Below are 17670 nucleotides of genomic sequence, written 5' to 3'. Positions count from 1 at the left end.
AATTGAAAAATAACTTCCCCTGGTAGATTATTTCACTTTCATCATGTAAAAATTTTATTTTATATGTATAAAATGTCTTACTATAAGTTACGTAATCTGCCAATGGAAGTGTTACTGGTGTTCATATTTACTTTAGTTTAATTAAAGACAATTTCTCCTTCTGTGCACAGCCAGATTTCTACCCAGACGAGGTTAAGAAGAGGCTTGTGAAGACGCCGTTGTATAATAGCACATCTGACCTCGGTAACTGGGTCGGCCTGAGGAAGGATAACGAAGACCTGCTCAGATACCTCAGGGTAAGCAGGAAGTCCTCTTAAATATGTAAAAACATGTTTATATGGAGGATCTGAGGGGTCAAATATACTGCTACTGTCATCAAAATGGTTGATAAACCAAGAAATGTACATATAGGCTGAAGATTGTTTACTTTTTTGTCTTCACATGACGCAACACATTATAGAAAGATAATAAAAGTACTGAATATAAAATATAGTGCTGTAAAAGTTGAAAGTGTCCTTTGATACATGAAAAATGTACTGAAGTACTTCACTATTACAAAGCACTGCAAACAGATCGTCTTTATTCCTCTGATTTCTAACATTTAAAGGGGTAGTATTATGTAAAATTTATTTAATTTTTAATAAAACGTTATTCCCTCATCAAAATCAAACCTGGAGTGTTTGAGAAAAATCCTTTAATCTCCATGGCAACCATTCAGCTGTGCAAAACAGCTGGTTGGATCTAGCCCCGCCTTCCAGATGTAGCTCCTCCCCCCACTCAGCTCCTTCAGACTAGCCGGCTGCAATCAGCAAACACCTGGGGAAACTGAGCATCTGCTGAACTCATTATAGTAATTCTCAGTGTAATGCTGGTAAAAATTTTGTTAAAGGGTTAATAGAGGGGCCATGTTGTCATCACTTCCTGAAGGCAGAGTTTCAGAATGAGCAGGAGCTTCTTAAAGAGACAGAGGCCCAATTTCAAGGAGTTCAATCAGGAAGTAAAATTTCTTTTAAGTCCTACAGTCCTACAAAAATTAAGAAACCACTTAAAATGACCAGTTTCTCTGATTTTACTCTTCATACGTATATGTTTGAGTAAAATGAATCTTTTACTCTATGAACTACTGACAACATATCTCTGATATTCTAAGCAAAAATTTAATATTTATTTGCAGAAAATGAGAATTGGTCAAAATAACTAAAAGATGCAGAGCTTTCAGACCTCAAATAATTTAAAGAAAACAAGTTTGTGTTCATTTAGAAACAACAGAAACCTGGAGCTTTTCAATGGGGTTCAGTGCAGTGGGCTGTTCAGTTTTTACGTTTTTATAATAACTGATGATAATATAGTTACTTGTTTGTGCTATAAAATGAAAATATGTGCCTGAAAAACATACAACCCTTTAGATGTTGAATTAATATCAGATTTTGTTTTTCACCAAAAGCTTTAACTAAAACAAAATAATGTTGTTGTTGCAGAACAACCTGTTGATGTTGGCGCTGCTGGCCTTTGAGGTGACCATCTATCGCCATCAGCTGTACTTCAGGCTGAGGAACAAACTGTCTCCTCCCGCAGCCAGAATCATCTTCCATGATGTCACTCGCCAGCACCTCGACATCGGCATCGTCAGCTTCGTTAAATACTTCGTCAACTACTTCTTCTACAAGTTTGGACTTGAGGTAGAAAATCCTGTGACGTAGTGAACGTGTGTTTTATGGAGAGGTGTTTGACGCCTCTGCTGGGTGTCTCAGACGTGCCTGCTGCTGGTGGTAAACGTGATTGGTCAGCGAATGGATTTCTACGCCATGCTCCACGCCTTCGCCCTCATCGCGGTCATGCAGAGACGCAGAAGAAAAGCCATCGCTGAGATCTGGTCAAAGTACTGCTTCTTCCTGGCAAGCATGCTCACAGTGCAGTACTTTGTGTGCATCGGGATCCCACCGGCTGCCTGTAAAGGTTTGTGCGCTTGGATAAATCACTTTTTTTTTTTTCTTTTTTTTTTTTTTTTAAACAACCTTTTTGTTTTATTAAGCGTAATATTGTGTGTGAGCTTAGAAAGTTAAATAATATTCGCATTCCTTTAAAGACGGCTTTAGTTTTTTCTAAGAGTGAAATTTCTGCCTGGATTTTATCTGGATTATGTCCAGACTAGACGCAGATATTTAATCCTTTAATTTAAAACTAGTTTTATTTCTGTTGCCTTAAGTTTCCAAAGTTTGACTGAGCATTTTGTGTTTTTTAATCTTATCCTAATTTAGATAGCGTATTTAAAACTGCAGTATGTAACGTTTATTTAAAAAATTAGATGTTTTTTTTACATATTTATACAGATACATTTCCTCCACCTTCTCCATGAGCTAGTACTGCCTTCTGAAGAAATGTACCACTCCTGACCAAAAACAACCAATCAGAGCAAGGAGGCGGGTTTTAGCGCTGTCAATCAACCTCATGTACTCGGTGCTGAATGTGCCAATAGTGGGAAAACAACTTAGTGGCCCAGGAAACTGACAGGCTCCGTTGTGTGTAGCGTATTAGAGAAGAAGAGTGAGGGTGTGAGCAGTGTGTACACAAGCATGATTGACAGAGTCAAGACACTCCACTTGGTTCTGAGTGGTTGTTTCTGACTGGGAGCGATGTATTTCTGCAGATGGTAATAGCACAACAGTGTGAAGGCAAAGGAGCTTGATTTTTTTTCTGTATCATGTGTTGTTTTTTGGTTTGTTTTTTTTACAAATATGTTAAAAAAATAAAGAATAATAATATTACATCCTAACTTTAAAAGTTCTTCACAAAACTAACCTTGTTGACATTTTCACATGTTTTAAACGCTTTTCTCATAGTGAAGTTTTTCTTTCCAGATTATCCCTGGAGGTTTCCAAACTCTACAACCGGCTCCAACGTGATCAAGTGGCTCTATGTCCCAGACTTCGAAATGAAGCCCAATCCATATTTTCTCGTCTGTAAGTGAAGTGAGAAATAAATTCATAGGGTAAAAATTTGAAACTTCAGAATGAGAATAGCTGTATTGGCTAAGAAAGCAACTGTTTATCATCCTCATGTACTCGCTGCTCAATGTGCTAATGATGGAGAAACAACTTACTGTTACAGGAAAACTGTTTATCCACCATCACCAGTGGCTATGCTAACTAACGTTAGCTTTCGTGGCAGACTATGTTGTGGTGAACCAGATTTTGGGTGGGGCTTTCAGATAAAAACATATTAACACATTATGTCAATAAAAAGTTTTCTGATTAAAATAATAAAAATTTTATAAAGTAGAAGCCTAAATATGTAAACACAATCCCACAACGGTATTTCTCAAACTGTGGCCCCCTAGTGGTCCATGAGGTACTGCATGTAAACAACTGTTTATTTGCCGTGACGTTAGCTCAAAGTGCGACGTTACAGCTAGCTTACCGAAGGACTGTGTTTAAAAATAATAGAGGATAATTGGCTGAAAACTTGAAGATACTGGTGGAAGGTTTCTCAGAACTTTTGATTTTGAACATTATTACGATACGCAGCACTGCACCCCAAGCTGACTAACTGCATCTTAACAGCGAAGATAAAATTATTTATACTGTGCTACCTACTGACTGAAAGAAAATGTTTGTTTTTGCTAAAGCAACTTGAGTCTATCTTCTTTTATTTGCTTCTAAAACATTATTAGTGCAAACAACACTTGTAGTAAATAACCTTTTTGATCAGAAACATTAGAATCCAAACTTTCAGAATCTGTAAATAAGTCAAAACACCCTGAGTTGTTCATGGTTTTATTCTATCCAGTCACATTTACAAAACAGTGCCACCTTCACAGTAGGAGGAAAGGCAACTAACACTTTGAATGGGTGTTCATAAGACTGACATGACACAGTCATAAACATGAAGGAGTCTTCATGAGTGTTTGACTGTCAAATGGTAAATAATTACACCTTTAATGCAAAGTTAACACTTTTAATGCAAGATTTGGTTCAACTTTCCATTAAAAGTGTCACTATCTACTGAATAGTTCAAAGTTGTCCATTTTAATGGACTTTTAAAGCAACTTTTCAATAAAAGTGTCATTATTTACCGAATGATACTTTATGTCACCAGCAATAAAAGCTCATAAAGGCTCCTTCATGTTCATAACAGATGTAATGTCAAGTTTATGCACATCCTCCCACATACAGTGTTACCATAGGAACAAAGATAATGAGTTAATAGAGTAATTCTTTAATTTCAGGTTGTGTATGTTGAGATGTTGTGTTTTTGTTAAACAGGGTAAGAGGTCCTTGGTCTTGGGGAAACAATCTCTACAACATGTTAAAAATGTTTTTAATGAACTGAATATGAGTTTAAAATTTCACATTTGAGTCCTTTGGAAAACCTAGAAAACTATTTATTAAGAAGATTACATCAAAACAGCTTAGAGGAAAATGCAAACATACCAAGGGAAGAAACTGTAACTCTGGAACAGACAAATTGAAATTCAATAAACCCGGACGGATTTATTCAGATATTTTCCCTCTGCTGTCCCTGTAGACGACTTCATGCTGCTGCTGTGCGCCTCTCTGCAGAGGCAGGTCTTTGAAGACGAAAACAAGGCCGCGATGCGCATCATGGCCGGAGACAACGTGGAGATCTGCAGAGACCTGGACGCCGCGTCCTTCAGCGTCCACAACCCCGTCCCCGACTTCCTCCACTGCAGGTTCCTTCAAAATGATGGCTTTGGTCAGAAACACCGACCCAAAAGAGAAGTCCTGCAGTTATTTTGGTGCCATTGCTTGGCAGTCATTAGCACAGAGGGAAACTGAAATGGAGAGGAAGTGAAGCAGACAGAGTAATTGATGCATAACGGTATCAGATGTCGACAATAAAGTCAAACATAATGCGCTCCATGCGAGTGAAGCTCATCAGAAGCATTCAGCGGAGGATTTGTGGTGTTGGAGTTTATTTAGAGCAGCATGAAGTAGTTTTATTAGTCAGATGTTAAAGCAGCTTCAGTCTGAGACGATAAACCGGATTCCAGGAGACGATCCAGTTTGAAAGAATCTGTGTTTGTTACTCGCATCACACTTTTTATATGAAACATCAGAGAGAGATTTAACAAAAAACTGGAAATATGAGCCAGAAAAATTAACTTTGAACTTCCCAGGTTGATTTTAGTGGAGAGGATTTCAAAATAAGAGTCCTATTAGGAAACCTGGACGGAATCCAACCATCTAACCATCCATCCAACCAACATCCGTCCATCCATTCATCCATCCAACCATCATCCATCCATTCATCCATCCATCCAACCTTCATCCATCCATCCAACCATCATCCATCCATCCAACCATCATCCATCCATCCAACCATTATCCATCCATCCATCCATCCAACCATTATCCATCCATCCATCCATTCATCATCCATCCGTCCATCCAACCATCATCTGTCCATCCAACCATCATCCATCCATTCATCCATCCAACCATTATCCATCCATCCATCAATCATCCATCCATCCATCCATTCATCCATCCAACCATCATCCATCCATCCATCCATTCATCCATCCATCCAACCATCATCCATCCATCCAACCATTATCCATCCATTCATCATCTATCCATCCATTCATCCATCCAACCATCATCCATCCAACCATTATCCATCCATTCATCCATCCAACCATTATCCATCCATCCATCATCCATCCATTCATCATCCATCCGTCCATCCAACCATCATCCGTTCATCCAACCATCATCCATCCAATCATCCATCCAACCATCATCCATCCATTCATCATACATACATCTATCCAACCATCATCCATCCGTCCATTGTGTCTAAATCTAAAATACTTCAGCGGTTCTTCTTCTCATGGGTAAACATATATTCTCTTCTGGCTTCATCCTATTTCCAGATTAAGATCCAGATTACTGACACAGTAAAACATGACCAGCGGGTTTTTAAAGGCAGAGGAACGGCAGCAATAGCATCCTGACCCGTCCACCGCCATCGATTATGTGCTCTTCACATTCCACTGTTTTGATGCGCAAAGTGGACAAGTGTTTTATTAACGCACTCTGTGTCCATCAACAAGCCCTTGTAGAAAGACGAAAAGCTGCACAGCCGTCTGTCCGTGGCACAGCAGCTCTGCACTTATTCCATCGTTTCCCTCCAGGATCGAATTACGGATGCAGGGCGCGGGTCGGAGAAATCCATATTCCACAAAAACACTCTGTCCGTCACTCTGCGACTCAGACGCTTTCGCCCTGTACTCTAACTCAATAAATAGCTTTTAAGTATGGAAAAGGTATTTTCTCCCTCTGATGAAGGAGGACACTCACTCAGCCCATCAACGCGTCGTCCGAGCCAAACCCACTTCATCAGCGCCGGCGCTGCTGCTGTTGTGGTCCCGTGCGCGTCGAGTTAATGAGCGGCGGGTCCTATGTTTTCACGTTAATGGACGGGGAGGGAAGGATGCTTTCACAGAGTTTTAACATGTGAGACCAGAGAGAGGAAACATGGAAGAGCGTACCTGAGATGAGCAACAGCGTCGGGTTACAGATCTGATTCCCATCCATCGATCAGACGCTTACCGGCGCTCTGACGTCACAAAATCCGCTAAAGGTGATTCATGAGCCGCACACAGCGACGGGATGGGCAGAAATGTTGGCAGAGTGGGGTAGTAACGAGTTACATTTACAGGAATGTAACTAGTTACTACAGGAACTCTGGGCGGACTTCATCCACCCCCGGGGGCCCGGCCACCGAGGAGCTTTTTAACCACTGTCCTGGAAAAAATACTGTTTCCAAGCACTGTTCAGGTGAAATCACTCAATCAGGTTTATTCATATATTGTGCACAATACAGAGAGCTCATAGACAATCAGTAATGAAGCAAGTCTGGATGAAAAGCTCTGTCAGGCAGAGACAACTCATGAGTTTTATACCAAAGATAAAGAATCAACAACAAATGGAGAGACAGTCTGGTTCTGATGCAGCCGTAGAAAACAACTTCCAACCTCCTACATGAAACCCAAATAGTTCTTTTGGTGAGAGTTCATAAGCATTTCATATAACATGACAAGCAGATGTGACCTTATTGTAATTTTTCCATGACAACACCTTGGCAACCTGGTCCCCAGAGATCGGAGAGCCCCAGTGACCCGCGTCTGGGCGAGGGAACGCCAGGTCCAAAGTTCTTATCCATCATCAGGGTCTTTGGGCTTCACTTTGTCTGGTCCCTCACCTACAACCTTTCTGCCTGGGGTGACCCTACCAGGGGCACGAAGCCCCAGACAGCATAGCTCCCAGGATCGTCACTCAAACCCCTCCACCTCGATAAGGTGGAGCCCCGGGAGAGGCTGCCACCTTGTACTATAGTAATTTTATTTTGAAGTATTTCTACTCTTACTTGAGTAAGATTTCTGGATTTTCTACCCACTGAATAAAAACAAACATGTTATAATCAAAAACTCACCAGACTCAGACGCGTTTTTAGCTTTTTGTTATTTATATATTTATTATTTTCATTTTGGTCTTTAAAATACCAACATTTCCACATATCTTTATGTTTTGTTTCAATTTGATGCTCAGTACTTGAGTCGCCTTTTTACCAAATTTTGTTTACTTTAGTAATTTCTTGGACTTCTACCACCTGGTTTTACACATATGCAGTTTTTGCTAAAGTTTCATAAGATTTTTATTTAAAGAAACAGTTTAAAAAAAAAATTATTTTGCCTGATTTTGTTATTTTTTGGCACTTTCGTAAATAATTACCATTTTCATCCTTAAAATACCAAAATTTCCACTTTATATTAGCATCTTTGCTAATATAAGTTTGATTGCTTTATTTTAGCAACCAAAATCTAGAGAATAACTTTGGAAAACTTCCTAAAACCTGAATGTGTTTAAATCAACACCGGGTAAAAAAAATCGGCCTATTGGAAGCAGCTTTTAAATAATTTCTTACCTTCAGTGGTCCTAAAATATCATGTTCAGGCCAAACGCAGAAGCACAACAGACTCAAAACGAAAAGAGAACCAATCGGATTCACAAGTAGTTTTTGATTTTTCCTTCTCCAGGTCGTACCTTGACATGCTAAAGGTCATCATGTTCAGCTACCTGTTCTGGTTCGTCCTCACCATCATCTTCATCACCGGCACCACCCGGATCAGCGTCTTCTGCATGGGTTACCTGGTGGCCTGCTTCTACTTCCTGCTGTTCGGCGGTGACCTGTTGCTGAAACCAATCAAGAAGATCCTCCACTACTGGGACTTCCTGATTGCCTATAACATCTTCGTAATCACAATGAAGAACATTTTGTCAGTATGTAAACTTACTAATTGACCCACGTAAACAATGCTTCCAATGGTCACGACATTTATAAAGTTCTGTGTTGATTAAGGAAGGTTTTGTTGTAGATCCTGGCGTGTGGCTACATCAACTCTCTGGTGAAAAACCAATGCTGGTTGATCCAGTTGTTCAGTCTGGCCTGCACCATCAAAGGTTACCACATAGAAACCATATCGTCCAGCCAAGGTGAGTGACCCAAATATCATTAAATGTGCTCCAAAAATATTACCTGTCAAAGGTTTCTGTGCAAAATTTAAGATATTCGCACAGCTAGCATTTTAGCACATGCTGCCTTAGTCTGCTAATCGTAATAATAAACATCGTCCTACTGAGTTTTCAGCTTAATAAAGATTAAATTCATCCGTTGTATCATTTTAAACCTAAAATTAGAATCTAAATATAAATCAACAATTTGCCTCAGTCAATTATTAGAGACGGTTTGTATTCCCTGCAGATGAATATCTCAGTTTTAGTGGAAAACTTTAAACACTATCTGTTCAGAGAACATGTTAACTTTACTGCTGGATTTGATCATTTGCTTTCAACTTCTTCTGAAATTTTACCAAGTAAAAAACGTTATCATCTGCATACATTAAAAAATTACACTGCAAATCTAAATGATTTATTCATACTAAAAATAATGGGCTCAGCATGGAGCCCTGTGGGATACCAAACGATAAAGCTACATGTAGCGGCTAGATTCTAGGTCATTTGGAAATATCGTAGAAGTGTGAATATTCTTAAAAAGTTTATGTCTTTGTAAATTAGAGTCTAGAAAAACATAATTTTTTGACATGATTATTATGTGAGAAACCTGACTCCTGCTTTTTTCATGGGATTTATTTACATTTGAGTTTCTTTGATTAATACAAATAAGTTTAACTCATTTATGATTAAGTAAGCAAGACTCACGTGGTTTAAAAGCATAAACTATATCAGTCTTTTATCTTGAGTAAAGGTAACTGTGTCATCTGCATAGATGACAAATCAATTCATTGTCTATACCTGGCAGCTGCAAGACAGCTGTGCTACCAAATGTGCCATCATGCAACCCCATATGAAAAATTACATTGATAAAATACAGAATGTTCATAATTTCTAAACATTGTAATGGGCATGGGCCCAGTATGGAGCCCTGTGGGACTCCAGATCAGAAAGAATTTGGTTAATGGGCTCGGTTCACACAGCAGGTCCTTTGTTGTTGCTTTACCATCCAGAAAACACTTCCTGCATTCTTATTGATTGTACAGGAGACCCTACTTCTGCTTTTCAAAGATGTATGGTTGTATAATTGCGTGTCTGTTTGTATTTTCACATGCGAGTATAAACGTTGAGTTTGAGCTTGTGGAAAGCAGCAGACTACATGAAGTTAAAGTGACAAGAGCAGACTAAAATCTCATTGTCTAGGACTTATTTAATGAAATAAAAGCTCAATAAATCACCTTTAATTATTGTTTTCTTATAAAGTGATTTGAATTGATTTATTTCAGACCATTATTTTCATCTCCTTGTTGAAATCTTGTTAATTAGAGATTAGAGCTGAAAGCTGTTTGTTTCTGCAAATAAATCTGATTTTGTTTCACACTCCAGCCAAGGGAAACTTCTGTGAGCTCCCCAAAGATGAGGCCGGGATAATCTGGGACAGCATCTGCTTCGCCTTCCTGCTGCTGCAGAGACGAGTCTTCATGAGCTACTACTTCCTGCACGTGGTGGCAGACATCAGAGCGTCGCAGATCCTCGCCTCCAGGTACTGCAGACAGCAGCTGCACTGAGAGGGAGCATTATTGGCTTTTACGCCTGACGACCGTTTTCTGTTCTGTTCCAGTGATCCATATGGAAGAGGATCAGGGCCACTAAGAAACAAAAATAAATTATAATTCTGGGTTTTTCATCAAAATCCACATAAATAATCAAACATTATTAGGTTTGTGTTGTTGCAAATGAAAAATGATCACTTGTTTCTTCCTTGACTTTATCCATACTGAAAGACCTAATTTATTGGATTGATTTGATTTGTCTTATGGTGCAAAACAATCTAAAAAAGTCACAGATTAAAGTCAAAATTGTAAGATTAAAGTCTGAACTCCTAGATTAAAGTCAAAATTCTGAGGTTAAAGTTTGAATTCGGAGCAGAAAGTGATCATTCTCAGATCAGAATTTAAGATTTATGTCAGAAATATTAAAGTCAAAATTATGAGAAAAATCCTAATCTTCTCCCATAGATCCATGTGTTTTGTTTTTTTCTACATTTAATCTGATAAATGAAATAACATTTAAAATTTGAGTGATTTTTTTTTTTTTTTTTTTTTTTTTTTTTCCCCTGAACAAAGACTTTCATCATGTTGATTCCAGTTACACATGATGTGCAGTAAATTAAGATTTAAATAAAACAAGTTTTTGGTTTTTTTTTAATCCAAACATCTGAAAACATCAGATTTAATCCAGATTACTGCACACGGTGCCTCAGAGTGTTTCTGTCTTTTTGTTTCAGAGGAGCGGAGCTTTTCCAGGCCACCATAGTGAAGGCGGTGAAAGCTCGACTGGAGGAGGAGAGCAAATCAGTGGAGCAGCTGAAGAGACAGTGAGACTCTCCATGTTTGACCTTTGACCTTCATGGTATTCAGCTGCTGCCTTCCCCATGAGGGAACTGACACTTTGGAATAGATGTAGTTTGAAATTATTCCCATCCTGAAATTATTCATCCTTGCTTTCTCAGACATTTCTTTCGTTTGAGATTTTTATTTTTGTTTATTTTTGTTTATTTTTGTTGGTTGATTATAAACATCTGAATCATCAGAAAATTATTTTTGTTCATCAGATCAAAGATTTGATTATCAGAAGATTATTGATGGAAAAACAAGACATAGAGGAGTTCATTCATCCATTCATCCACCTATCATCCATTCATCCTCCATCCATCCTTCATCCATCCATCCATCCATCATCCATCCATCCATCCATCATCCATCCATCCATCATCCATCCATCCATCACCCATCCATCCATCATCCATCCATCCATCATCCATCCATCCATCACCCATCCATCCATCATCCATCCATCCATCACCCATCCATCCATCACCCATCCATCCATCCATCCATCCATCCGTCCATCCATCATCCATCCGTCCATCCATCCTTTCTTCCATCATCAATTCACCCATCCATCCTTCATCTATCCATCCATCCATTTATCCATCCATCCATCATCCATCCATCCATTTATCCATCCATCCATCATCCATCCATCCATTTATCCATCCTTCATCCATCCATCCATCACCCATCCATCCATCCATCACCCATCCATCCATCCATCCATCCATCCATCCATCCATCCATCCATCTATCATCCATCCATCCATCATCCATCCATCCATCACCCATCCATCCATCACCCATCCATCCATCCATCCATCCATCCATCCATCCTCCATCCATCCATCATCCATCCATCCATCCATCCATCTATCATCCATCCATCCATCATCCATCCATCCATCACCCATCCATCCATCCATTATCCATCCATCCATCACCCATCCATCCATCCATCCATCCATCCATCCATCCATCATCCATCCATCCATCATCCATCCATCCATCATCCATCCATCCATCCATCCATCCATCATCCATCCATCCATCCATCCATCATGCGGTTAAAGAGAAACTTTTTAAACTGGATTTTGTTAAATGTTGGTGATAATCAATAGGAAGTCAGATTTTTACTCTTTCTGTGATTTTCTGACTCTTGTCCAGCATCCGTCCTCCTTCTCTCTCCGTTTCTTTGGTGAACCTTGCTCGGCGTAACTCCGTCCATAATTAAGTAATCATGATTGTTGTGGTTTAAAAGCCTCTCCAGACTCAGCGTGGCTTCCTGGAAGGCGGCCATTAGCATATCATACCACCTAAAAGCAGCGTGTTTCCACTGCTTATAGTTTCCTCTGTAGTTCCTCAGGAGCCCAGTTGATGCCCACTCACCTCCACTAATGAGCCACTCTGCTGTAATAGAACATGCTCTTGTTTCCCAGCTGAAGCTTGGACATGTTTGTGGACGCCATGCGGTGATGTTCCTCTGTTCTGATCTAATCAGGATGGACCGCATTAAGGTGAGGCAGCAAAAGTTTAAGAGGGGCAAGGAGAAGATGCTGAGCCTGGCGCAGGAGTCTGCCGACGGACAGACGCTCGTCCGGCCCGAGGAGGAGGAGGATGATGATGGTATGATGAAGGCTGCCGCCGACTCTCCCCGTGGAGTCAGATAATGTTTATCATCTGTAATGATGCCACCGTTTGAATTCACAACCCTTGAACTTTTTCAACCAACTATTTTAATGTAATTTTTACCTGAAAGACAAAAAAAATTAACACATAACTGTGACAAGTTTTGATTTTTAAAAAACCCATTAAGTAAAATTAAATTGCATTTGTGTTCTGACACCACTAAATAAGACCCAGTTAAAATAGAGCTGCAACGATTAACTGTGAGTAATTAAGTTATGATAAATGGAATCATGATAAATCCGATTAATCCATAAATCTGATTAATCATAACTGATCACGATTAATCGAATTGTGAAATAGTATTGAAATGATCAATTAATCACAATTAATCAGATTTTTAAAAATAATCAGTTAATCACAATTAATTGTAATTAATCTTTATGAACCAATTATTGAAATAATTGATTAATCGCAATTAATCAAATCTAATTTAATAAGCAAATTGTTGTTAACTGGACTATATAGATTTATAAAAGCCAATTTGAGGAAAGAATAAAACACTCAGAGCAGTAGTTCAGTCAAAACTGTACAGAAATATTTACATTTTGCATTTACGATGAAAAATAAAAAACGTTTGTCTGTAAATATTTCTTACTTGGAAATCCGCAGATACCTTTTTCTGTCCATTTATTTATTGGTTAATCCAAAAATAATCAGCAGATCAAAGCTACACTGAACTTTACTCATATTGATGTTAAAGTATTTTTCACTGCAGAGGCTATAAACGATCAATAAGTAATGCTATTATAGCATTTTAGGCAATAAAATGTTTTATTTTCTTTTTTTAAAAAGGAATTGAATTATTTATTTTAATGTATTCCTAATATTACATGAAATAAACAGAATCTGCAGAATGTGCCTTTTTTTTTACCCGATAAATGGTTCAATTTGGTAAAAATATTTAATTAATTAAACATTTATTAAAATAATCGTCCAGTTCAAAGGATCTCTCAGCAGCCATATTATCAGTAAATAACGTCTTGTTGTGCAATTTAATCTCATCATAAACTGTTTTCTGAAGCATTCAGAGATTTCTTTAGAGAACATTAATGAATAAACTTCGTCATGAAGAAACTCAACAGACGGTAACGGTTAAACATTTAAAGCAGATTTAGGTTTAATGCACCAAACATGTAAAATACTTCTGTATCTGTGATGAATAACGTATATTTGTCTACTTTATTTACTTAACTTTAGTTCAGTTTTTTTGTAAGACTCAATAATTTTGGCCCACATGACAAAAAGCTAAAACAATCCTGACCTAGTCAAAGTCCAGACCTTAACACAGTTCAGTGACCTGGAGCTGTTTGGAAGAATCTGTCAAGTTTTTAGTCTTTAAATGTTCAAAAATATAGAAAATAGTTGAACAAAGTGACTATTTAAATGGATTTGACTCACTTTTTGTTTTTATTTGAGAAAGTATAAATCGCCTTTTATCCATTTTCCTACTACTTTGTTTTGCTCCATTAAATAAAACTCTTTTAATTTTAAATTAAAGTTTGTAAGTTGACAAAATGAGAGTTCAAGGGGTGTGAATATGTTTGCAGGCTGCTGTAAATTGCCTTACTTAAGAACCTCAAATTTGTGGATTTTAATTATTATTTTTTATTTACCTTCATGATGTGTTGCACTGATGTATTTGTGAAATTTTAGGAGCACAGCGAGCGAAAGCCAAGACCAAAAAAAAGCAGTGGTGGAGGCCGTGGGTTGACCATGCTTCCAGTAGGTTGACCCCCAAAACCTCGTTTTTCTCTTCCTCCACTTTCACTGGCCCCTTTTGTCCTTGACCAGAACGCTGAGGATTCCCATACTGTCCCAGGGCTCTGAAGGCACCGTCCCTCCAGTCATTAATCCGTTTCTGTCTCTGCTTAAGGCGCCGTTTCGCTGCCTGCTTGAGGATTTTTCAAATAAACCCATAAAGAGCCTGGTGGCCTTAAACAGACACGATGACGAAGGAGAAAAGGAGTAATGTCTGGAGGTTTGTTGAACATTTTTCACCTGAAAAGCCCACAGTAGAGAATCGCTCTGATTTTTAGGCAAAGACATGAAACAGACCCGCCTTTATTCTCAGTACTGGAATAGAGGAAGGGCTTTTTCCTGCTTTGCCTGCAGACATGATCACCAAACAGGTGAAAACAAAACAGACGATTCAGACATGAAAAAACTTTGAAACTGATTTTTTTTAAAAAACAAAAAACACTTTAAAAATCCCACTTTTCCTCTGAGTTTTCCCACACTGATTGCCTGTTTGGTGCAAACTCATGTCTCAAGTCATCGTCCGCCCCCACATGACATTTTACAAATTATTTTATCTCTTTGTCATTTGGTGTTTCATCTCCATTTCCTAGCATCCTCCCTCATTTCCTGCCCACTGCGGTTCTGCTCAAGGACAAAAGTCAGCCTTGTCTATCCATCGCTTCTGAGCCTGGAGTCTTAGAGAGAAATGTTCTCATGAGTCATAGGTTTCTTCCTCCACATAAACCTCATAACATCAGTTTAAAAGGTTCTGTGTTTAAAGGAAATGATTAAACATTCAACTTCTTTACCAGGTTCTAAAATCGATTATATCTGACTTGAAGTGCACCAAAAAATACAAGTGAGATTTTTATTGTTATTTGTTTTGTTATAGATTCTGTTGTCATTATTTGATTTAAAAAGATTTCTGCCACAATTCATTAACATGTGGCAGCCACAGGAGAGAGTTATGAGTGAAGAACAGAAAAAAATATTTTTTGTCAAAATTTTGAGAAAATAATAAAAAAAAATCTGACAAAAATGTTTGAGAAAAAAAGTCAAAATTCTAAGAAATATTTACATTTTTAAGGGGGAAAAAAATCTTGAAAATTTAAAATTCTGGGAAGAAGGAGTCAAAATTTTGAGAAAAAAAGTTTTTATTTGAGAATAAAATGTCAAAATCTTAAGAAGAAAATAAAAAACTGGGGGGAAAAAATCTTAGAAAAGAATTCAAAATTTTGAATGAGGAAATTTAGAAAAGTAAAACATTTTGATGAAAAAGATTTAAATCTCAGGAAAGCTAAATAAGAAATCTGAGGGAAATGTTCAAACTACTGAGGAAAAATATCAGAAATAGAATAAAAATTCAAAAGAAAAAAAGTCAAAATCAAAATAAAACAAAATGAAAAACAATTAGGGAAATAAATCCACATCCTCGCAGCAATATTTACCGTATATATATATTTGTAAGATTGAGTTTTGCTTTTAATTTGTCTTTCACCCAATTTTGAGGATTAAAACATTTTTTGTTTGTTTTAATGTTTTTGTTTTGCTTAATTTTCCTGTACCTTTTGACTTTATTAGCTGAGTTATGAGAATGATTCTACCTGTATGTAATGTTTCATGATAGTGTGAATCTGTTGTGAATTTATTCACATTTGAGATTAGATTTAAATCATTTTAGAGCCTGGTAAGAACTGATTAAATGTATTATTTCCTGATAAATGAAATCGTAGAACTAAAAGTTTGTTCTGTCTTTTTGTAATGACTTTATCTCTGTATGTGTGTCTCACTGTTGATATAATTTCTGTTATTTTTGAAATAATGCAGAGTATTATAACTTTCATACATCCTGTTTCCCGCCAACGTCTCCTCTCTGTTTCTGATTTCAATGTTTGACGATGAACAAATGAATTTCTGGCCTCTGAGTTCATGTAAAAACATTTTCTCTTCTGCCCCCTAGTGGTTAGAAGTGGAGATTATTACTTGTTTGAAACTGACAGTGAGGAAGAAGAGGAGGAGGAGGAGAAAAAAGACGAGGAGCCGCCAAAGAAGTCGGCATTTCAGGTGGATCGATATTCCTTGGGTTTCAGAAAAATAAAATTTCTCATCTCTGCAGTTTGAACACTGAGAATCAAACAACTTTATATTTATTAGGAATAAAATCTACGTTGTTTCCTGGTGGATTTACTGTATCAAGCAACTGAAACTAAAATAAGGCTTGTTTTTTTTTTAAAACAACAAATGGAAAGGATGTTTTCTGAACGCTTAAATAACGTGAATGTTGCTCTGTTGGGGTTTTATATCCACTTGTGATATAAAACAGAGCGAAACACTTGAGTCTTTTTATCGTCAGTCTGCAGACTGTCTGACCTTTTTCTCAACCCACCTCCAACAACGGTTCATTTCACCTGATTTTACATAACATCTCTTTTTTTCCTTATAATTTTTTGGGTTTGTTAATAATTTGTGCACAAATGAATGCACTAACTCATGAATTTTCATCTCCTCTGCCTCCTCACACAGGTCTTCCTTCAACCTGCAGTCTAATTCTACTAACCCTTTTCCTTCTGTCTTCTGCCTTTTAGCGAGCGATCAGAAAGTTTGTCTCAGCCATTCTGGCTTTGCCCAAGTCTATCATTAGGCTGCCTAAAACTGTGCTGCAGTACGTAGTCAAGGCAGGAAAGGTACTCGCTATGCTCACCTGACCATGCTTGTTTTGCTGTGGGAACGTCTAAAGGGGACCTGTTATGTAACAGTTAAATTTAGTTTTTTTACTTCCATTTGGGTCTCGACTGCATCTAAAAACAACCCAAGTGCTTAAAAAAACTATTTTATGATAAGTTAATGTCTTGTGGTGTCTGTCACAAGTCAGCAGGCACTGCTCTGTTACCTAGCAACCCCAGAGAAGCCCAGTCCGTTACCTAGCAACTAAAACAAAGCTGGTTTTACTTTGCTGTACAATGGCTGCTGGAAAAAACAAGTGTTTTGTTGTTTATTAAACATTCAGAAATCACTTTCTGCATTCTTGCTGGTTGGGCAGGAGGCTCTACTTCCGCTTGTCAAAGATGTACGATTATATAATTGCGCAGCCATTTTCACGTTCGAGTGCAAACTTTGAATTTGGGGGCGTGGCCGGCAGCAGCTTATTTAGATTTAAAGTGACAAGACACAATAAAACAGCTCAAACTAGGCAGAACTGACCAGGATAAAATCTCTAAGAATAATTTTGTGCAAAAAACATGTAACAAAAATGTTTTGTATAGGCCACAGATTTATCCTAACCTGTTCAAGGAAGCATAACAGGTCACCTTTAG

General features: G+C 37.9%; 1 protein-coding gene across 7 annotated transcripts in view; it reads left to right on the top strand.

Annotated features, from left to right (window-relative positions):
- LOC122840878 (piezo-type mechanosensitive ion channel component 2) overlaps window positions 1-17670 on the top strand; it is a 131796-nt gene that overhangs the window by 91547 nt on the left and 22579 nt on the right. For 6 of the 7 annotated variants that reach the window (XM_044133657.1, XM_044133654.1, XM_044133656.1 and 3 more), the window contains 12 exons: window positions 171-296; window positions 1479-1679; window positions 1752-1956; window positions 2859-2960; window positions 4525-4690; window positions 8063-8306; window positions 8402-8519; window positions 9924-10080; window positions 10825-10914; window positions 12432-12556; window positions 14273-14341; window positions 16317-16420. In XM_044133657.1, the coding sequence (XP_043989592.1) occupies window positions 171-296; window positions 1479-1679; window positions 1752-1956; window positions 2859-2960; window positions 4525-4690; window positions 8063-8306; window positions 8402-8519; window positions 9924-10080; window positions 10825-10914; window positions 12432-12556; window positions 14273-14341; window positions 16317-16420 (1707 nt within the window). Of the gene's footprint in view, window positions 1-170; window positions 297-1478; window positions 1680-1751; window positions 1957-2858; window positions 2961-4524; window positions 4691-8062; window positions 8307-8401; window positions 8520-9923; window positions 10081-10824; window positions 10915-12431; window positions 12557-14272; window positions 14342-16316; window positions 16421-16941; window positions 17041-17670 lie in introns of all 7 variants that reach the window. The other variant, XM_044133659.1, reaches the window with a different exon arrangement.

This window comes from Gambusia affinis, linkage group LG12 (genome assembly GCF_019740435.1).
Source record: "Gambusia affinis linkage group LG12, SWU_Gaff_1.0, whole genome shotgun sequence".
NCBI lineage: Eukaryota > Metazoa > Chordata > Actinopteri > Cyprinodontiformes > Poeciliidae > Gambusia > Gambusia affinis.
This window is presented reverse-complemented; position numbering and strand designations above follow the sequence as displayed.